This window comes from Hordeum vulgare, chromosome 7H (assembly GCF_904849725.1).
Source record: "Hordeum vulgare subsp. vulgare chromosome 7H, MorexV3_pseudomolecules_assembly, whole genome shotgun sequence".
NCBI lineage: Eukaryota > Viridiplantae > Streptophyta > Magnoliopsida > Poales > Poaceae > Hordeum > Hordeum vulgare.
In genome coordinates this window covers 186,786,049-186,809,399 of record NC_058524.1, presented here as the reverse complement: position 1 = coordinate 186,809,399, position 23,351 = coordinate 186,786,049, and the positions used below count along the sequence as shown (strand labels likewise).

General features: G+C 43.9%; 1 protein-coding gene across 2 annotated transcripts; it reads right to left on the bottom strand.

Annotated features, from left to right (window-relative positions):
• Positions 1-314: 314 nt before the first annotated feature.
• On the bottom strand, positions 315-8,376 carry LOC123412375 (auxin response factor 21-like). Of its 2 annotated transcripts, none has more exons than XM_045105321.1 (13): positions 8,011-8,376; positions 7,021-7,119; positions 6,846-6,902; positions 6,570-6,725; positions 6,398-6,482; positions 6,120-6,210; positions 5,808-5,972; positions 5,603-5,725; positions 4,271-4,346; positions 4,045-4,183; positions 2,024-3,789; positions 1,216-1,406; positions 315-806 (listed from the first exon to the last, which is right to left on the bottom strand). In XM_045105321.1, exons 1-13 carry the CDS (start codon positions 8,164-8,166, stop codon positions 668-670), a joined length of 3,243 nt encoding a protein of 1,080 aa, XP_044961256.1. In that variant the 5' UTR covers positions 8,167-8,376; the 3' UTR covers positions 315-667. The 2 variants fall into 2 exon arrangements, with proteins under 2 accessions (XP_044961256.1, XP_044961255.1); XM_045105320.1 differs by having other exon boundaries at positions 6,570-6,734; positions 8,011-8,375.
• Positions 8,377-23,351: the final 14,975 nt, after the last annotated feature.

The window sequence follows — 23,351 nt, the reverse complement described above, 5'->3', positions numbered from 1 at the left end:
ATTGCTTCTGATGTTCTTTATACTGCCATGATATTTGATAAATAAATCAAAAGTTTTTTTAAGCTCATATACCTGGATGCTCTTAGCTTTTTGTAATATTGAATTAACCAGACATTCTATATTACTACTGCAAACAGATATAACTGTCTTAAAGATTAACTCATACCACGTCATGCAGAAATTTCCGCCCGTAGGGAATTTTCCGTTAGGTTAAGCATCATCGTGCCTACACCCCACCTAAAAATGGTGGTATTACATACCAGAAATTTTTGGAGAAAAAATGCAGATCAATCACTAGCCAGAGGTCATGAACATGGGGAGAATATGATTTCTTCGTTTAGAATCTGTAGCTAGTTACAGCAGTTGACCTCTGAGTATGTGGCAAACTGTTACATCAGGCAACAATGACATATACTACATGGCAGCAGCAAATATGGGTTGGCTATGTAGATTGCAAGGCCAACAAAACATCAGAGCTACAAGACTACAATAGAGACAAAAAAGTATGAATTGTTCCTTATATTCATGTTCACTCGGCCTTGGAATTTCAGAGCCTAAATCATCGTCAACTATCATCACCAGCATCCGTTTTCATGGGACTGGCCGACAAAAATATTGGTCCAGCAGCGCCTGGAACTACATTGGTCATTCAAACATGTGATCTCAGTTACCAAGGTTGACCCCCATCTGAGCTGCTGCAAGCTTGGTTGGGTAGAAAGCCGTCGCCAAAGTCACCAACCAATCTCATTTGCATTTCTTCCTGTGGAGAAAGAATCCTGATGCACCGTACACAGTTCAGAAAATCCCTGCACAGGCAGTTCTTCATTTATCAGAGTGGCTCAATAGCCAGATTAACAGAGTAAATGAATGGGCATTAAAATTGAAGCCAAAGTGACCCTTTTTGTAGTCAATCGGGTGAAATCAGTGCAGTAGAATGTGTTAATTGACTTTAGGGTTTCTTTGATTTTTCTTTCAAGTACATATTCAATTGAAGTTAGGAACTGTCCTAGGCCTTTCATTGTGCTCGTCAAGCTAATTTGGCAACCAACGAATGAAGCGTTAGTTGATATCTACCCATTTCCCAAGGTCATGTCCACACAAATTGCAAAGCCACCCATCAGGTTTATCTCTTAGTAGTTTTTTCACATTTCCAGAAAATCGTGCTAGTAAGTTTCGTATTAAAAAATGATAACAAGCTCATGGAGTTTTACTTACTCCCATGGGTCATCACCAACTAGTAGAACATCCTTTTCATGATCTTCATATACTAGTTTCCAGCCAACTCTACTTTGGTCACCAAGCTGCCCTTCGATACCAAACATCCGAGCAATGTCATGCTTCAGTTCATCATACCCTGAATAACGGTTCATGTCGATAGATCTCCCTACAGCACCACGTTTGTGCACCTGCAGATAGTACTTTGGTCAGGAAAGATCTTACTGCAAGAGTGAGACAGTGCACTCGTATTTAAAGTTTTAAACATAAACAATGCTAGAAAGTATTAACACAGAAATAAATATGATAAGAACCTAAGGATAAACTCTTCTAACACTAACAACTTTGAACATTGACTTTCTGTGCACAGTAAAGTGAACACATAAAATTTCAGGTCATCATTTTGCACGGGAATTAGTCTGAGGAAATTCTATATAGGTAGGAAGATCTCGAGTTAAATATGTAACTACTTACATTCTACAAGGTGAAATAGTTCATTTCTTATCTATAACAAAGTATTCCTGTGGTGTGCAACAGCTTATGACTACGGCGTCATGAGGCTGGAGTTGATAGCCAGGGGATTTACGACCCATTTGGGTGGTGGCTATCGTGTAACGGAGTATGTGACTTTTTTTTATCTCTTGTTTATCTATGTGGCTTGCCATTCATCCGTTGGCCTGGACTTTATAAGAAAGCTATGGCTGTGTGCATCAGTTGATGTAGAGGCCAGTGGGGCGATCTATTCCATTATCTCGGAAAAATCCTGGTGTGAACTGTAAAATGACACACTGGAGCAAAAATAACAAACCTTGGTGTAGGTTCGCATGCGTTGATGTGCAGGAGCCGGTGCCCTGGAATTTCTATTTAAGAATGGGGGATCATTGGTTGCAGAATCTATAGAATTGAATCCCATGTCAGCAACTCCAAGTGAATGTGAAATCATTGAAGATGATAACTCTTGTTGAGAATCCTTTGATGAAATGTAGTTAGAAATGCCATTTCCAGCCATCTCATCCATGAATTTATCATTTTCAATGCTATTTGCAAGCAAGGCATCTGCATTAAGTGGTAGGCCCAGTTGACCATCAATGTTCACCCCAAACAGAAGGTTATTTGTTGGATCTGAAATCTCAAACTCACTGTCTGGAGCTGTGTCCCTCAACAGCTGATGCTGATCGAAGGATGAAGATGGAAAGTTTTGTTGCAATGATCCATCAGCCTGAGAAAGGCAAACCGAAGTAGCTGAGGAGGACGTATCCAAGTAATCCATGTGGGGGTTGTTTATGTAGTCTCGTTCAGTAGCTGGCCCTTGTTCAATCATCTTGGGAATCATTATTGTTGGCTTCACACTCTGGTAATGTTTCATTTCCTGTTCAATTGTGGAGCCCAAGCCAACAGATGATTGAGATGTTTTTGCTGCAGTTGGTAAACTCTGGTTCTTGGAGCTACTTGGAATGGAATGCAAAAGAACAGGATTAGTGGTAGTGGATGGTGATGTTGACGAAGAGGGAACATTATCTGTCCTCACTAACTGCATTCGACTAGTCACATTCAAAGAGCTAGCACCTATGGAGGTAATGGTATCTGATTTTGCAACGGGAATGGTACCCCCAGGCGAACCTTCAATCGGTTGGTGAGATTGGGCTTTTTGTTGCGTTGCATACTGGATGGTGTTGCTGTTGTGAAAACCAACAGTTTGGGTAGCTCCTTGCACACGTTGCTGAGGATTTGACTGAGAATTTATCACTTGTTGCTGCAAATCGAAAAGCATTTTCTGCTGCTCCATGGTCAGATGTTGCTGTGAGTGTAGAGCCTTTAATAACTGAAGTTTCATTTGATGATCAGAAGATAGTTGTGTATTCATGTTCGCATCACTGGGCACATGAACAGGTCGTATCTTCATTTGCTGCTGCTCCTGTACTGAGTGCTGAACCTGCTGATGATGTTGAGGTTGTTGCTGTTGCTGCAGAACCTGAATTTCCTGAAGGCCTCCCTGAAAGATGGTATGACTCTGGACCAGAGGTTGCTGTTGCTGGAGTTGAGCCTGGAGAATCACTTGAGGTTGCTCGAACTGAGCTTGGACAACATGTTCAGGCTGTGTGATGTTTAAGTTTGCCTGGCTGCCTTGCACTGTTTGAGTAACCGCACGCTGCTTCTGGTCAGAATAGCAATCTTGATCTACTTTCTGTGGTGCCATAATATTTTCCAGTTGGTTTGGTGTAGCTATAGCTTTTGCTAATTGTTCAGCCTGTTGGTTTTGCTGAGGTAGAAGCGAGGTGTCGAACTGGATGTTATTTTGTTGCAGGAATTGGGGCTGGAAGCTGATTTGCCTTGATATATCAGCTGCAGACAAATTTTGCACATGTTTGCCAGCTAATGAGTTTAGCAACTCTGGTTGCATAACAGTGCCAGCTAGTGACAAGTTCTGCTGCATATTCATCCACTGAACTGACTGGGCTAAGTTTAGGCCAGGCACTATACTGTTCTGAGTATTCATATCTTTCTTGCATATCTCCTCACCAAGCCATGGCATGGTTCTCTTAAAAAGATTATCCATTCCAGAGGTATCATCATCTGCGGATATAGTTTTTTTTATCAGAAAAACTGAGTTGTGCATCAAAGGACTTATTATCTACTCCCTCCGTCCCAAAATAAATGTCTTAAGCTTAGTACATTTTTATACTGGAGTTAATACAAAGTTGAGACAGTTATTTTGGGACAGAGGGAGTAGTTATTTGCTAGAAGGATACGTGCTCGGGAGTTTCCGGTGATACAATGAAGATAGATGCATTATTCATGAAGAAAGCAGAACTGTAGTTCCGTGGTTACCTATCATCCCAGGTTGTCTCGCACGCTTTGCAGTGAATAATGGTGTGGGGTAGATGAAGAATGGAGCGATGACAGGCTCAATGTCCCAAAGGGAAACCCTGGTGCGTCTTTCACTTGGTGCTGCTTCATCCCATGCAACCTACTCATACATACTACTATTCTCAGCAAAAATGAAGGGGATGTCTTCTCAGTTTGGAGGATTTAATTTGTATGGAGTAGACCAAACCTGAATATTGCGCCACTGAGAGTTTTTCCACCTTACAGGATCCAGATCACTTATGCCAGTTATTGTGCCCATGTACCTGCAAGCATATATCACAACATACCAGTTTTTACAAAATTCATTTCTTGTATAAAACTTCAAACACACAAAAACTTGAGCGTGTGCACTAAGTTCAAATGCAACAAACCGACAGTTAAAAGAAAAGGTACACTACAAACTACAAGGATATTCTAACGGTATGTTTGGATGTATGCATTGGGAGGTAATATTGGCATTCGGCATTTATAACTCCCGAATGCCAGCGTTTGGATGTCCTGTATATTCGGTTGTGGCATTCTAGCGCGATATTGGACACAACGCGTCAAGACTAGCGAGTGCCCGCACGAATACCTTGCCTCCTAGCTCTGTTTTCGGATGAAACTGCCCAGACCAGCTCGCTTACCTTTTCAACCCACCTGAAAACAGAGGACAGAGAGGCGCGGGAAAAGCCGCGCAGGTGGGTACGGTGCTCGTCTCCCGCCACCGTCCTCCTCCTTCTCTCCCATCTCCGGCAGGTCTCCTTCATCTCCCTCCGTCCTCCATCTTCTCCGCTTGCTCCGGTCTCCGGCGGATCTCGTCCATATCTCCCTGTCCTCCCTGTCCTCCCCACCCCACTCATGTCCAGGAATCCCCGCTGCCGGCGACCCGTCCCTTGGATGTCCCTCTCCCACCTCTATCGCTGGTAGCCCCGTCCATCTACCACCCCATCTGCCCTTCTCCCTCTCCAACTCAACCCTAATCCCACGGCCGCCCTAATCCCATGGCCACTCCTCCCTCCCGTTCAGATCCGATGGCCGCTCCCCCTCTTCCCCATCACAGCTCCTCCCTCCTTCCCCAGTCTGAAGTTCATCATTATATATTTTCTACTTACAACTTTCAGCTATCTTCATGTTTTTTGAACAAGATGTGGCTTGTACTACCATTTTTTTATTTTTTGCATGCAAATTTTATTTCTAATATACCATCTTTCAATTATATGCATGTGTTGTTGAAATTCCATTTCCAAATTTGTACAACCATTTGTGTTCAAAATTTTCTAAATGTCCAATTCCACACTTGGTGCATCCAAACATGATTCGGCATTGTTGCTCCCTGTGAATGCCAGGAGCCCAATACCTGAACATCCAAACACAATCTGTGGTATTGAAGCTCAATACCAATGTCTTGGGATATTTGGCATTAGAGCCAATTCAATACCCAGGCCCTCAATGCATACATCCAAACATAGCGTAAGTGATTTGATGTGAGATGAACGACTATTCAATCTACAAAATTAGGTAAACATGGAATCTATACCTTCTTGTTCCAGATTCTTCGGTCTCAAACATCATTCTAAACCGCATGCCAAGAGATAATTGGTTGCCATAGACTGCTTTCTGATACTTGGCAAAAGGAATCACAAATTCTGAAGGACTGGCCCTGAAGAAACAGAAGGTTGTCCAATTGAAACTCCAGTATATCACTTATTCACATGCCAAAACTCGCAAAGGATAGTATTTACCTTGGGTTATAGAATATTGTGAATTGGCTGTTATTTGCTGCTGCATGAGCTGCAGCAGCAAGAACTCCGATATGCATGCTATCACTAGACAAGACAGATGATGAGAGGTTAGTAGGTTGCCTATTTGCTCGCCTGATCCCCAAGAGGAGTTGTTGTTTTGCATCCCTACAATCACAAGAGCAGAATTTTAGTGGCACTGGTTACCTTTACAGATAGGTTTATTTGTTACTACATCAATTCTTGAGAAATACCAAGTCAGGAAAAAGCTGACTGTCCAACAAATAAATGGAGACATCGGCATCAACATTTTACCTAATAAATAAGACTGAATCACCAGCAATAAGTCTCTTTCCACTGATAAATAAGCTCCAGCCAGTAGTCAGCAGATGCCTTTTAGGCTGGCCTGGTGAAGAGAAGCACTCATGAAATTAGTGCATTATTCCTTCCAAAGAAAACAGTCGAATGGATTAAATCATGAAGGAACAGAACTGTAGGCCAAAACAGATATATGACATTAAAATATGGGCTTGGCTAACTTCCACCAGCTTTCATTCATGCGTTGAGAGGAACTAAAAAAACATTTGACTTGCCTCTAAATATATGACGGAATGTCCAAATGGTATCATGTAAATCCCTGGCCTGGAGTTCCTGAGCAGGAGGTTGCAATGAGAAGTCCTACACATGGTACAACTCGAACAAATAAGAACAAACCAAAAAAAACACTCAACACATGATTTTACATCAGAAATAAACTATGCTTACAAGACGAGGGAAAATCCTCTCTGCAGCACGCCGTGGCACGGAGAATCCTCCATGAGTGCTCGTATCACTCGCGGTCAATGTTTTGCAGAAGAATTCTGTTTGTGGCTTGTTTTGTTTCAGGGCAAGCTCTGATGCCAGCAATATCTCCTTGTCACACTGTGTCACCTAGCAGTTACAATCCCCAACCCATTTTTAGGCAAGAACTATAAAACCATGGCAGTACAAGTACGTCTCGTAATAAAACGATTTCTCTGAACTTTAGGAAGTGACACTTACATTGCTAACTGGCTGGAGAGTCATCCGAGCATAAACTTCATCCGTCTCAGGATCAGACTGTCAAGTTTTGTCGAGAGAACAATGACGCCAACAGGTTAGATCGTCCGCATAAAAGAGCACAGGACACGCATCTGGTGTCCACTTAGTGGTGTTTGCTCAAAGTGGTAGTGGTTACCTGCATAGTGACGCTGTGGAGGATGCATATCAGCTTTGATGGAAGATTTGGATAGCTTGGAATCTGCGCGTCTGCATCCTTTCGCATAGATGCTGCGACCTGACATTGCGTATCAGGGAATAAATACTTCTTTTTTGCACTGGAACTCCAGACCACTTGCATACAACTTGCAAATTTGCAAGTGGTTTTCGTAATAATGTGATTTTAATGGACTCTCAACTGAACTTCTACACAGAAAACAGGAATTGCTCCTATGAAACCTCACACTAAATCAGAAGCACCCATCTCTAATACCTAATATAAGCAAGTGATTCTTGGAGATACAACCAGGAACCGAGAGGTGTTTCCCGGTGATTCTTTCATGGTTCTGGTCCATCATGATAGATAGGGACAGACAACCGGGGTACCATGTGAGTTCCCATCAGAGATAACATTGGCAGGGATATGATCAAGTATGAACCAAGCCCAAAAAAGGTTGCATGTCCTCAGAGTTGAGACTTGGAACAGGGTAAGACCGTAAGAGTAAGACCAAAACTCTAGGTAGAAATCCAGCTCCCAAATTTCTTATCTTCTATTCGAAAATAAATTCCAAGATTCTCTCACACTACACTACTGAAGACAAAGTCACCGGGAAAAGAATTAGATTTGCCTCTCAATCAATCAAGAACTAAAACAAAGCAGTTGTCTGTCTGCAAGACGAAACCGAGGGGCTCAAGAACCATGAGTTGACTAATATATGGTTGTCTGCTGCCAGCCGCCGGACACGGAGATGAAGCGACCATGAGGCCGCTTCGTGCCGGCGGCTATCGCGGGGAGGGAGGAATCATGAGCGCGCCCGCGAGCACGAGGCGGCCAGAAAGGGACAAGAGAAAGAAGAGAAGACCAAAAAAAAAGGGAGCGTTTTTTCCTCGTCCAGACTCCAGAGAGGGGGAGGAAAGCAACAGCTTTGATCAGCAAGAGTCATCGGAAGCAGGAGCTGGGCGGCCATACCTGCTCGCTGTGCCCCTGCGGGAAGTAGACGACGAGGCTCCCCGGCGGCGGCAGCGCCACCAGCGGCCCCGCGCACGCGTACCACAGCTCCTGGTTCACCCTGCTCCCCCTGGGCCCCTCCCCGCCGCCGGCGCCAGAGCCCTCCGGCGCCGCCATCGTCCGCGCCGCGCACGGCCGCGGTCACTGGTGCCCCCGCCTCCGCCGCCGCCGCCCGGGTGGCATCGGCGGGTCGCCGGCGAGGGTGGGAGGGGGGAGAGGAGGGACGGAGCAGCTCCCGAGGAGAGGAAAACACTCGGGCGGAGCGAAGGAAAGAGTAATATAATACTGCGGTCTGCGGGAGCGCCGTGCTGTGGCCAGTGGGCAGTGGCGGAGCGCGCTGGCCGCCGTACTGCTCGGCTTTGTTAAATTGCCTGCAGGCTTCGATGATTAGTTCATTGATTGATTAGCCTCGCACGGGCGCGGGATAATTGTTTCTCCGGGAATCAGGCGCGCGTAAGAGCTTTCGAGGGCGGGCACAGGGCGCAGGATTCAGGGGGGAATGCGTGAAATGGAATAAAAATCTGCGGGGCAATAGAAAATTTTGCAGGATGCGTCAGACAGAAAGAAAAATGTGCAATAGCTTAGGTGGCCTTTTGATTCGATTCTGAGACCCAAAAGGTACGTTAACTTTTCTCAAAAAATACACAGCGGACGTGCCGCAGCATCAGAGCATCTTCAACCGTCTTTATATATTTACATTCATTTGTTATTTTATAAATATTTATCAAAAAATCTTATTCAGTAGCCTTTTTTTAGAAAGTCCATCATGGCTAGCTTTATTAAAACTCAGACAATAGTTCCATCGTTCATCAATTGGCTAACTAGGAACTCACGAGGTTCGTTAGTCCAACTGTCATTCCGTTTATTACAAAAACTAAATTTTGCTAGCTCATGAGTAACTGAGTTTGCTTCACGAAAACAATGATAAAAGATGACCTTTCCTATCGACGTAGACAAATCTATGCATTCGGCAAAGACCGCTGCAGCTGCAGCTGCATCCCACCATTGATCTTGTCCTTGACAACAATTGATGACGCTCAGCGAATCTGATTTCGCTTCTACTCTGTTGAAACCCAAGGAGTTCGCTAGTAATAATCCATCTCGCATTGCCATTGCTTCAATGGTCACAACTTCCGCTGCAAATGGTATAAATTTACAAAACCCTGCAATGAAATTTCCTCTTTCATCTCGTAGTACACCTGCAACAGAACCAGCCCCTTCATTCGCATGGAATGATGCATCAACATTAAGCTTTAAGAATCTTGGCTCCGGTCTCTTCCACCTATACTCCACCGGTGCTCTTTTGTTCATCACAAAAATTGTATAATTTTTAACTATTGCGAGGATAGATATATGCCACCTGAAGTTAGAAGGAATAGAATCATGATGAGTGTGTCGACGACGCAGCCACCAGAGATATCAGCATCTAGTCGCATTCACCTCCTTTTTCTTCAAGTTTGGCATCATTAGCAAAGGTTGGTCCAACTCCAACAACAAAATTCCGGAATTGCTGATCCCGATCTATCCACTTGTACAGCAAAGTCGATACAATCTGTTAGACCCAAACCGGCCCATAGGCTCTTTGCTAACTTGCATTGGAACAACATATGGCGTAAGTCTTCAGCCCCCCTGTGACACACTAGGCAAGCTCCATCCATAGGTATATGTCAATTAGCACGGATGGATTTCAACGGAATGATTCCTCTCAATGCCTGCCAATAGAAGATTTGAATTTTCCATGGCACTTGAAGCTCCCATAACTCCTTCCAAATCACTGCTTGCATGTTACTCGTTGATGATGAATTTGGATGATATTGACCTCTATACTTATGCGACCATTGTTCATGATATGCGGTTTTAACCGTAAATCTCCCGTGCTTTGTCAGATGCCATGCAATAAAATCATCAAAGGCTTGGAAATCTAGCGGTATTTGCAGAATTCTAGTTACATCCACAGGATAAAAATATCCTGTATCAATTGTTCATCCCATTGCACGGTAATAGGATCAATTAGCTCCACCATCCTTGAGATTAATATGTGTCCACGAGGAGTTATCACTCTCCTGTCCGGGCTGGTGGGGATCCAAGGATCATTCCATATACTCACATTCTCTCCCGAACCAATTCGCCAAATATACCCTCTTTTGAAAGTAGGCAATCCAGCTACCAAGCTTTGCCATGTATAAGAAGATCCAGCTTTTGGTCCAGCATGCAGTAAATCTGTATTGGGGTAATATTTTGCCTTCAGAATGCGAGCACAGAGAGACTCCGGGTTGATGATCAACCTCCAACACTGTTTTGCAAGTAGCGCCAAGTTGAATGAGTGTAGGTCACGAAAACCTAGACCCCCATCACTCTTTGGTATACAAAGTTTCCACCACGAGAACCAATGCATTTTTTATATTTTCCTCGTCATCCCCCCACCAATATTGAGCAATAACATCCATAATATCCTTACAAACTCCCTTGGGTAGGCAGAAAACTGACATAGCAAACACAGGGACGGATTGAGCTACTGCTTTCAATAAGATTTCCTTTCCCCCTATTGAGAGTTGTTTTTTCATCCATCCTTTCAGGAGTTTTTTTATTTTCTCACAGAAGTGTTCAAAATAGTCACTCCTATCTACACCTACCATTGCAGGTAATCCAAGATATTTATCTGAGAGAGCTTGGTTTGTACTATTCAGTTCCTGACATATTTCATCTCTAGTTTGCAACAGAGTATTTGGACTAAAGAAAATGCTTGATTTCCCAACACTTACCATCTGTCCCGAATTTGCACAATAAGTCTCCAACACTTGCTGTAAGGAAGTTACATTTAACATATCTGCCCTCATGAGAATTAAAGAATCATCAGGAAATAAAAGGTGTGATACTGACGGTGCATTTTTGCACAATCTTATCCCATCGATGCCACCAACTTCTTCTTCATACTGCAAAATGCTAGAAAGACCCACAGCGCAAATCAAAAGGAGATAAGGTGATAAAGGGTCACCTTGCCGAATCCCCCTCGAGGGAGTAAACATCTCAGTCTCCTGTGAATTAAAGTGAACCTTGTATCTTACTGAGCTCACACATGCCATTATAAGATCTATCCACTGGTCATCAAATCCCAGCCTTTTCATCATATTTCTTAGGAAGACCCACTCAACTCTGTCATATGCTTTATGCATGTCCAATTTAACTGCACACAATCCAGCCTGAGTATTCCTCGTATTCTTGATTTTATGAATGCACTCATAAGCCACAAGAATATTATCAATGATCATTCTACCAGGGATAAATGCACTTTGGGTTGGAGAAATTATATCTGGTAAAATGCTTTTAAGGCGGACAGAAAGCATCTTAGATATTATCTTATACAAAACATTGCATAGGGTGATTGGTCGGTATTGAGTAACCACATCTAGGGAATCCACCTTAGGGATCAAGACTATAGATGTATCATTCCACTCTTGTGGGATATGTTTTGAGTTGATAGCTTGTAGTACAGCATCAGTAATATCCCCCCCCCCCAATAATGTGCCAATACTTTTTAAAGAATATCGCATGTAATCCATCCGGGCCCGGAGCCTTCAAATCGCCAATACTATACCCTGCTTTACGAACATTGTCAGCAGAAAATGAGGCAAGCAGCATGTTATTCATCTGATTTGTTACCTTAGGTTGTACCTTTTGCAGCATCACTGGATCCGTGGCAGGAACCTCCGAGGTGAACAGCTCCTCAAAGTAGTTCTCAATATGATAGTTCAACTCATCCACACTTTCTATTATATCGCCATTGTCATCTTTTAGTTTTTTAATAAAATTCTTTTTACGTCGCGCTGCTACAAACACTTGAAAGAAGGTTGTGTTTCTATCACCAAACTTGAGCCAATCCACTCATGACCGTTGCATACTCTGAATTTCCTCCAATTCCAGTAGATACTCTACCAGTTCAGCTAGCTCCTTCCTCTTTTCCTCATTCTCATCTGTCATAGGCCCCGAAATAACTTTCTCCAACTCACGTTGAGCTTTTCTTAACCTTTTCTTTGGTTTTTCAGAACACGTTGGTCCCAATCGTGAAAGACCGAATGCATTTTTGCAAGCTTCTCGAACACCCCCGGCGACGTTGGGTCATTCTTCAGCCTTTCCCATGTTTGTGTTATAATCTCCTGGAACTACTCTTCTCTCAGCCACCTCGCTTCAAACCTCTTAGGTCCACCATTTGCAGCTCCTTGGTTCACATAAAAATCTGTGTTCATTAACAGGGGTTTGTGGTCCGAATGATTAAAGTTGCAATGCTCTAGCCCAGCATTAGGGACGAGGTTAGCCCATTCATTGTTGATCAGACCTCTATCCAGTCTTTCTCTAATTCTCCCTCTTCTCCATGTGAACATATTTCCAATATACCCCATGTCATGTAACCTACAATCTTCAATCGCATGTTGGAAAGCTACCATATATTGTTCAGGCCGTGGATTGCCCCCTCCTTCTCATGCAGGAATAGGATCTCATTCAGGTCTTTCATCATCAGCCATGGAAGGTTATTATTTCTCTGCTGTAACCCTCGCATTCGACCCCATGTCAGATGTTTATTTGCCCATCGGAATTCTCCATACATACCAGTAAATCGCCATGTCCTATTCTCACATGTGATCTGAACATCAATGAACATTGGGTCTAGTCCAAGACTTTGGACCGTAATTCCATTATGCCACATCAAAATCAGACCTCCACTTCTACCATTGCTAGTGCACACCATTTTCTGATCCATCTTAAGACGTCTCCTCAAGCATTCAGCTGGGTAACTATCCATGTGAATCTCCAAAAGAAACATCACATCGGGACGTGTGCTTTGCTGGACGTCCAGCAAAGCGCGAACTGCGAGTTCATTCCCGAGTCCCCAACAGTTCCATGATAATAGTTTCATTGCACCCGGCGATCATCCTCGAGGGACGCCGTCGATATAAATTCTTGATGTTTATTACTGTCCACCGCAAGACCATCCTTGTCTTTAAACTTCTTCCTATTCGATTTTTTCTGAGGGGTGTTTGAAGGCGCCATCTCCCTCTCTTCATCTTCTGTATCTCCCTCAAACAAGTTTACTTTTTGTGCAAAAGTGGCCGCCTCCGGGGCATTATCTGAACTGCTTCCACCAAATGGCACTATAGCAGTTTTTGGGTCTACAATCAAAGTTGATTTCCCTCTGGACTTAACTACATAATTACTATCATGTGCTAGTCTCTTTCCCAGGACATTATCAGGTTCATGAACTCTTGCATCCTGAGGCGTCATTTGAACCATCTCATTACCTTTCGTCCCTCCAACTTCTGTCCCTTCCATGCGCGTAAAATTATATCGCCATGGCATCTGATTTTTGTCACCATCGCTCAGATCAGCTAGGTCGAGTTGCATGTTGGTGCCTCACTCTCTTCCAAATCCACGGCCAGGACTTCGCCTCCTACCACTTTGATGCTCTTCTCCCTCCTTATGTCTATCTGCAGGGCCTCAACCCCCTCGGCCGCCACCTCTTCCTCTTCTTCCTGACATCAAGAAACTCCCCCAATTCAAATTTAGATTGATCATGCTCCCTTGAAACACATTCTTCATGCCAATGCCCCATGAACCCACATGCGTGACAGAACGTTGGAAGTTTCTCAAACTTCACTAGGTATTTCTCTGTAACACCTCCCTTCGTGATTCCAACCGCCCTAGTTAGCTTTTTGGTTACATCCAGTTTCACTCTTGCCCTGATAAATTTATCAGTGAATCCATTCGGCAATGTAACCTGAACCTCCTCCACCGCACCAACTCTGCTCGCTAGATTATGCAGTGCACTCTTACTCTTCAGAACTCCATCAGGCAACCTATGTATCTGCTCATGACAGAGTATGATGTTTCCAGTCTATCCAGTTTTACTTTCTCTGGATTTGTAAATCCATTATACTCTGTCATGAGCAGCGCCATCCCATGAAAATCCCAAGGCTCCTTATGCATAGCCTTGTTCCAATCCGCCAGGCAACTAAATTGAATCGAAAAGAGGTTTGCTTTGATCCTTCTCCAAACCACCGGTTGGGCAGGGTTCCATGCTGCCTTCATCTCTGCGATCAGAGCACTCTGGCTGAAGCTTTTCATCGTCAGAACCCGCCCTAGGGCAAGCCACTTCGGTTTAATCTCTTCCACATCAATCTCATCCTCCCAGACAAGGTCATCTGCTTCATCATCCTCTAGATTCAATCTCTCCAGCAGCCTGCTTGTGTCATCTTCCTGTCCCTGGGTGCCCGAACCACTTCCCAACCCTTCTGCCGCCATGATCGCACTTGGGTACGAGGACGACCAGGGGAGGAGTGGGTAGGCATGAAGAACCAACGAATCCAATCAACAGGGGTTCGATCGGGTCTGAAAGGAACTCACGGTGATCAAGCCGCCGGAGGACTAGAGGACCCTAGGTTCGCGACATAGGGGAGGACTTCGGGGATAACTGGAAAATCTAGTTAGTTGAGTGCTAATGGCTTATTCAATAGCCTTTGTATAAGTAGTTTCCTACTAATTTTTTTTACAAAGCTTGCTATATTTGCACCCACACTTTACATATTTGCCAAGCCAAATGTCACTTTGTAAATTTTCCTGCAAAAACCTCACTTTGTCTCAATGACAGGTGCGTCCGTGTACTAGTGTGTGTTGCACGTGTGTTGTGTGTGTGTGTATGTGCGCGTGTGTACGTATATGTGTACGTGTAGGTGTAGATGTTGCATGTGTACGTGTGTGTGTGTAAGTATGTGTGCTGCATGTGCACGTGTGTATGTGTTGCATGTGTGTAAGTGTACGCGTGTGTGCATGTGTACGTGGACGCGAGTTGTGTTAGTATACATATACATATATGTATACTAGTGTACAATGTGTATGACAAACTGTCCCCACATACCATTGTTTGTTTTGTGCAAATATAGCAATCCAATATACAAAGGCTATCAAAACAAAAGAACATGTTAACTTTGTAAACCTTCTCTCTCCTCTTACTATAACAAATTTTTAGCAACCCAATATACAAAGGCTATTGAAGATGATTTTACACGTTTCTGGCCATACGGTGAGACTGACTAGACCAAGGCAAGGCGCGCTGCACTATTTTCTGCATCTCAACTTCGTGTTTTAGAATGTGGCTATTATAATTTTCTTCTAGGTTTGAGTACTTGCTATTGTACGAAATCTATGACATGCCCCCCTCCCCACCCCTTTGTTGTTTGATGGTGGTTTATAAGCATGAAAGATACGATAATGTCTTGTTGTGCAGGGCATGTGTGGTTTCTCATTCACTTTGGTTTTGATATTACGAGTATGCTTTTTTATTTGGACGACTGCTACAAATTAACCATTTGTTTTGTTACAAAATTAAGCCGCCCCATGGCCATCCGATTCATGTGCTTTTAGCCGCATGATCACGTGGCACCAGTGAGCTCTCATGACAGCATCACGACAACTCTTATGGTAGCACCAACGGCGTTTACCAACGCTTCATTGCAACCTCGACGAAGCTTCCAACGACTATCGTGGTGCTTCACTGCGGCTTTGACGGTGCTTCATTGCAATCTCGTTGGAGCTTCCAACGGTTGTACCGCCACGACGCTTCACTGCAGCTTTGACGACGCTTCATTACAACCTCCTCGGAGCTTCCAACGACCGTCGTGGCGCTTCACTACAACTTCGACGACGCTTCATTGCAACCTCATCAGAGCTCCAAAGGTAGTCGCAACGCTTCATTGCAACCTCGCCGGAGCTTCCAACGACCGATGCGGTGCTTCATTGCAACCTCGTTAGAGCTTTGAACGACCGTCGTGGCACTTCATTGCAACCTCGCCGAAGCACAACGACCATCGTAGTGTTTCACTGCAACTCCGGTGGCGCTTCATTGTAACTCCGGCCAAGCTCCATGATGTGTCTCCAACGTATCTATAATTTTTATTTATTTCATGCTATTATATTATAAATATTGCATACTTTATATGCAATAATATGTTATTTTATATCATTTTTGGGAACTAACCTATTAACCTAGTTCATAGTGTCGGTTCCTATTTTTTGCGTGTTTTTGACTTTTGCAGAAAATCAATGCCAAAAGAAGTCCAAATACGATAAACTTTTTGATGAATTTTTCTAGACCAAAAGACCCAAGGAACCTCACGAGAAGACTAGAAGAGCCACGAGGTGGCGATGATCCTAGGGGCGCGCCTAGGGTGTAGGGCACGTCCCGTGAGCTCATGGGTGTTGGGGAACGTAGCATGGGAAACAAAAAAAATTCCTACGCACACGAAGACCTATCATGGTGATGATCATCTACGAGAGGGAGATCGGATCCACATACCCTTGTAGATCGCTAAGCGGAAGCATTAATAAACGCGGTTTATGTAGTGGTACGTCTTCACGATCCGTCCCACGAACCGTCCCACGATCCGTCTCGTGATCTGTTCCGATCAAGTGCCGAACGAACGGCACCTCCGCGTTCCGCACACGTACAACTCGATGACGATCTCCGCCTTCTTGATCCAGCAAGAGAGACGGGAATGCAGATGAGTTCCCCGGCAGCGCAATGGTGCTCCGGTGGTGGTGGTGATCTATTCCTGCAGGGCTCCGCCCGAGCTCCGTAGAAAACCGTTCTAGAGGAAGAACTACGAAGTAGAGGTTTAGGGTTGCACGTGGCAAAGTTGTGTCTCAAGCAACCCTAAACCTCTATTATATAAAGGAGGAGGGAGGGGGCAGGCCTTGCGCCACAAGGGAGGAGCCCTTGGGTCGGCCCAAGTGGAGGAGGGAGGAGTCCTCCTCCAATCCCACTTGGATTAGGACTCCTTCCTTAATTTCCTACCTCTTTTGGATTTTCCACTTTTTCCTCATGGGCTTTCCTTGGATGACTTTGTCAGCCCACTATGCCTTATTGTGCATCCAATAAACCCACGTGGACCCCTTGGGGCATGGTGGGCCCACCAAGTGGGCCCCCGGAACCCATTCGTCACTCCCGGTACACTGCCGGCAATGCCCGAAAACCTTCCGGAATCCAAATACCAACTTCCTATATATCAACCTTCATTTCCGGACCATTCCAGAACTCCTCGTGGCGTCTGGGATATCATCCAGGACTCCGAACAAAACTTCCGTCACCAACGCATATAACTCAACTATACCGAAACGTCACCGAACCTTAAGTGTGCAGACCCTGCGGGTTCGAGAACTATGCAGACATGACCTGAGACACTCTATGGTCAATAACCAATAGCGGGACCTGGATGTCCATATAGGATCCCACATATTCTACGAAGATCTCTATCGGTTGAACCTCTATGTCAAGGATTCAGTTAATCCCGTATGTTGTTCCCTTTGTCCTTCGGTATGTTACTTGCCCGAGATTCAATCGTCGGTACCTACATACCTAGTTCAATCTCATCACCGGCAAGTCTCTTTACTCGTTCCGTAATACAAGATCACGTAACTAACTCCTTAGTCACATTGCTTGCAAGGCTTCTTGTGATGTTGTATTACCGAGTGGGCCCCGAGATACCTCTCCGTTACACGGAGTGACAAATCCCAGTCTTGATCCATGCCAACCCAACAGACACCTTTGGAGATACCTGTAGAGCACCTTTATAGTCACCCAGTTACATTGCAATGTTTGATAGCCACAAGGTATTCCTCCGGTGTCCGGGAGTTGCATGATCTCATGGTCATAGGAACAGATACATTGACATGTTGAAAACAGTAGCAATAATCTGACACGATCATACGCTACGTTTATAGTTTGGGTCTTGTCCATCACATCATTCTCCTAATGATGTGATCCCGTTATCAAGTGACAACACTCGTCTATGGTTAGGAAACCTTAACCATCTTTGATCAACTAGCTAGTCAACTAGAGGCTTACTAGGGACAGTGTTTTGTCTTTGTATCCACACATGTATTTGTATTTCCAATCAATACAATTATAGCATGGATAATAAACGATTATCATGAACAAAGAAATATAATAATTACTAATTTATTATTGCCTCTAGGGCACATTTCCAACTGTCTCCCACTTGCACTAGAGTCAATAATCTAGTTCACATCACTATGTGGTTTTAACGAATCCAACACCTATATAGTTCTGGGGATTGATCATGTCTTGCTTGTGAGAGAGGATTTAGTCAACGAGTCTGAACCTTTGAGATCTGTGTGTGCTTTACAAATCTCTATGTTATCCTGTAGTTGTTGCTACTACGTGCCATTTGGAACTATTACAAATGACTGCTCCACTATACGAATCCGCTTTACTCCTTAGAGTTATTCGGATTAGTGTCAAAGCTTGCATCGACGTGACCCTTTACGACGAACTCTTTAATCACCTCCATAATCGAGAAAATTTCCTTAGTCCATTAGTTACCAAGGATAACTTTGACCGATGTTCAGTGATTCAATCCTGGATCACTCTTTGTACTCCTTGACAGACTTATGGCAAGGCACACATCAGGTGCGGTACACAGCATGGCATACTTTAGAGCCTACGGCTAAGGCATAGGGGACGACCTTCGTCCTTTCTCTTTCTTCTGCCGTGGTCAGGCTTTGAGTCTTACTAAAATTAACACATTATAACATAGCCAGGAACTCCTTCTTTGCTGATCTATTTTGAACTCCTTCAAAAACTTGTCAAGGCATGCATTTCATTGAAAGTTCTATTTAGCGTTTTGATCTATCTATATAGATCTTGATGCTCAATGTTCAAGTAGCTCTATCCAGGTTTTCCTTTGAAAAAAGTCCTTTCAAACAACCCTTTATGCTTTCTAGAAATTCTACATTACTTTCGATCAACAATATGTCAACCACATATACTTATCAGAAATTTTATAGTGCTCCCACTCACTTCTTTGGAAATACAAGTTTCTCATAAACCTTGTATAAACCCAAAAGCTTTGATCATCTCATCAAAGCATATATTCCAACACCGAGATGCTTGCACCAGCCCATAGAAGGATCGCTGGAGCTTGCTTACTTGTTAGCATCCTTAGGATCGACAAAACCTTCTCGTTGTATCACATACAACCTTTCCTCAAGGAAACCGTAAAGGAAACAATGTTTTGACATCCATCTGCAAGATTTCATAATTGAAAAATGCAGCAACTGCTAACATAATTCCAACAGACTTTTAGCATCGCTACGAGTGAGAAAGTCTCATCATAGTCAACTCTTTGAACTTGTCGGAAACATCTTTGCGATAAGTCGAGCTTTTCTTAATGGTGACTTTTCACCATCATCGTATGTCTTCCTTTTAAAGATCCATATGTTGTCGGGACCCCGATCCTAAGACATAGGAATCCAGCGTGTAACACAACGCATCCCTTTGCGGTCTCACACACGGTTAACCCCACGACTGCCACCTTACCTTAGCCGGGACCGTTTGTGCCTTTTGACTCACGTATGCATTTGTGTCGCTAGCATTCCGATGTCAAAGAATCCGGGTCGACATAACGAGTCATAAACTCAAGTGGCTCAAGTGTACAGAGACATGCATACGTAACCCAGCAAAGCAGGTGTCGGCCATCAGCGAATGTAGATGAGTCATAGCAAGCTACAAGGACTCCATTACATCGCGTGACATTTCCCCGTAGGAACACACACATCAACTAAGAAGGATACATGCCGGTCAACCAATATGTCTGGAGCAGTAGCGAACTACCAAGGCTCGGTGGAAACACAAAGGGGTATTTCTCTATATAGAGAGCTACTAAGGGCATAAGACTAGGTGTCTGATTGTTTTGCTCTGTATCCCTTGCAACGACGCCAGAAATAGTTTTGTCGACGGCACCAGGAATCCTTCAGCTACGGCTATGCCTTAAGGGACTTCCTAGGCAAGTATGCAAAGGATTCCCCCCATGGCCTTGGAGCCTTACGTTGGTGTTCCCTCGAAGCGGAAAGGGTGATGTAGCACAGCGACGGTAAGTATTTCCCTCAGTTTGAGAACCAAGGTATCAATCCGGCGGAAGAGTATCTCAAGATCCTGCACAAACACAAAAGCTTGCACCCAACGCTATGAAGGGATTGTCAATCCCTTATAGATTGTTTGCCAAGTGAGAACTGAAAGGAACAAAGTAACAAAGCAAAGTAAAAGCAGAGATGTAAACGATGGATGTGAATAGACCCGGGGGCCGTAGTGTTTACTAGTGGCTTCTCTCATGAAAGCAAGTAGACGGTGGGTGAACAAATTACTGTCGAGCAATTGACAGAACTGTGCAGTGTCATGACAATATCTATGCAATGATTATTTCTATAGGCATCACGTCCGGAACAAGTAGACCGATACTTTTTGCATCTACTACTATTACTCCACACATCGACCGCTATCCAGCATGCATCTAGTGTATTAAGTCCATAAGAACAGAGAAACGCCTTAAGCAAGATGACATGATGTAGAGGGATAATCTCAAACCAATGATAAAAACCCCATCTTTTTACCCTTGATGGCAACTGCTTGATGTGTGCCTTGCTTCCCCTACTATCATTAGGAAAGGTCACCACATGGCAGAACCCAAAACCAAGCACTTCTCCCATTGCAAGAATCATAGATCTAGTTGGCCAAACAAAACCCAAGACTCGGAGAGACTTACAAGGATATCAAATCATGCATATAAGAAATCAGCAAAGACTCAAATATATATCAAAGATAATCTGATCACAAGTCCACAATTCATCGGATCTCGACAAACACACCGCCAAAGAAGATTACATCGGATAGATCTCCATGAAGATCATGGAGAACTTTGTATTGAAGATCCAAGAGAGAGAAGAAGCCATCTAGCTACTAACTACGGACCCGTAGGTCTGAAGTGAACTACTCACGAGTCATTGGAGGGGCGATGATGATGATGAAGAAGCCCTCCAGCTCCAAAGTCCCCTCCGGCAGGGTGCCGAGAAGGGTCTCAAGATGAGATCTCGTGGAAACGGAAGCTTGCAGCGGCGGAAAAGTATTTTCGAGGCTCCCCTGATTTTTTGCGGAATATTTGGGAATATATAGGCGCAAGACCTAGGTCAGGGGGCGGCCAGGGAGGCCACAAGCCTTCGCACCACCGCCTCCCCCTGGTGGCGGAGTGGGGGCTTGTGGGCTCCCTGGAGCCCACCTGGCTTGGCCCAAAAGCCCCATGGACTTCTTTCGTTTGGGAAAAAATCATTTCGGGGTTTTTCTTCCGTTTGGACTCCGTTCCAAAATCAGATATGAAAAGAGTCAAAAACACGAAAAAACAGGAACTGGCACTTGGCACTGAATTAATAAGTTAGTCCCAAAAAGATATAAAAAGATACATAAAACATACAAAGAAGGCAAGATAACATCGTGAAACCATCAAAAATTATAGATACGTTTGAGACGTATCAGTGTTGAATCCCATACATATCATAGTGCGTCACACGTACGCATGACATACTCGATATGCATAAATACAACAATGGCATCACAACATAACCATACAACAACACAACATTTATTTAGAAGACTCAGAAGTGTCTTTCATAATAGGTTCATACAGGCAGGGGTCACATGACCCGACACTCAATTCATACAAGCAGAGTCATACAAACCAACGGAAGCATAAAAGTTGTCTGAGTACAGACAGTTGAAAGGATAAGGCATAAAGCGTGACTATCTACAGATCCCTTCTGAAAGGGGCCAGGTCGTAGCTGGGACACCAGCTACTCGTCATTATCGATGTCTACCAAGAACCCACCTGTTGGCTCGTGGGTATCCTCTGCAACAATTATTAAGCAAACATGAGTACAAGAGTACTCAACAAGACTATAGAATAGGTCTATCTACTGATGCTCAGGTATGAACAGAGGGGGTTGTGGTGTTTCATGCAGCAATCCAGCTTTGACTCTTGGCTAGACTAACTACAATTTTAAATAGTTTTAAACAACTTTGATAAGTCGTACACGAGTCCACTACCACCACAACAATACACTATCATGAACTCCTTTCTGTCTCCCTACGGAAATGCCATACATGATACTCACGCTTATCTTGATACTTTTATGAGTAGCCATTAAAGTTGTCTATGAACAACACATGTCTCCAAGTAGTCCATATCCGCGGACGTGGCTATTCGAATAGATCATAACCCTGAAGGGGTGTACTTCTTCACACACTCTCTCGCCATTTATCGCCATGTGCACGTCATGCACCTCGGCAACCTTTAAGCGGAAGCCCAGCGAGCGAGTCGGCCACGACCGTTAACCACACTAACACCTAGTCCAGGTCTATTGCCTATTTGAGGGTGAACCCGCCCAGAAGTTCGGCCGAGGTTTTCGCCACGGCCCCAAACGATGTGCGCAGGGTTCCCAAGCCCACCATCCGGGTGCCACTTGGTACACCGTGCCACTGCCTACCGCATCATAGCCCACATCTAAGGTCAACACTATGCACGGCCTCCAGGATGACTATAAACACTAGAAACTACTTGCAACTCCTAGACCAAGTACTAGGCGATTAATAAGTCGAGCGGGGTCATATTTCACGACCCAGCATGTGGTAGTAACTAGTCTTGGATTACATACACGAAACTCAGTTCCTAAGGACGGTTCCAATGAAACAACCCGCCATGTACTCCTACATAGGCTTTCATCGGTACCTTTACCAAATCAGGTTCCACACTTATTCTTTGTCACTAGAACACATTCAACTATTCCGGTTCATCACCCAGATGAAACAGACCTCACACAACTCTAGGCATAGCAAGCATAGCAGGATAAAACACATCAGAGCTCAAGCAACTACCAGGTATGCTAGGTTGCAAGGTTTGGCTATTTACTATGACAATGATAGGTCATGCAAAGGAATAGGTTCAGTTACCGAAGTAAAGCATTTGAATTTTTTTGTCCTAATGCAATAAGTGGGAGCAGGAGCAAGAACATGGGATTATATCGGGATGATCAAAAGGGTGCTTGCCTTGTTGCTCAGTAGTACGATTAAATCCGTCACTCGGATATTCGGACGTATCCGGAAGGGCAGAGCCTACCGAAATGATAACAGTCAATCAATAACATTCATATGCAACAATATGATGCATTATCATGGCATGAAATGAATTGTAGCATGAGTTAATGTGGCTATCAAACTTTTAGGATGATGCTGATTTGAATTCAAATTCAAATATTACTTTAAGTAATATATTTATCAAATTCATTTAATTGATTTGACCTGATGCTGTTTCATAACTTTGTTTTTCATGCATGAAAGCAGCACCATTGTGTTCATTGAATTTTTCTGATCAATTTGCATATATTATTTGTCAAATTTGGACTTATAATCA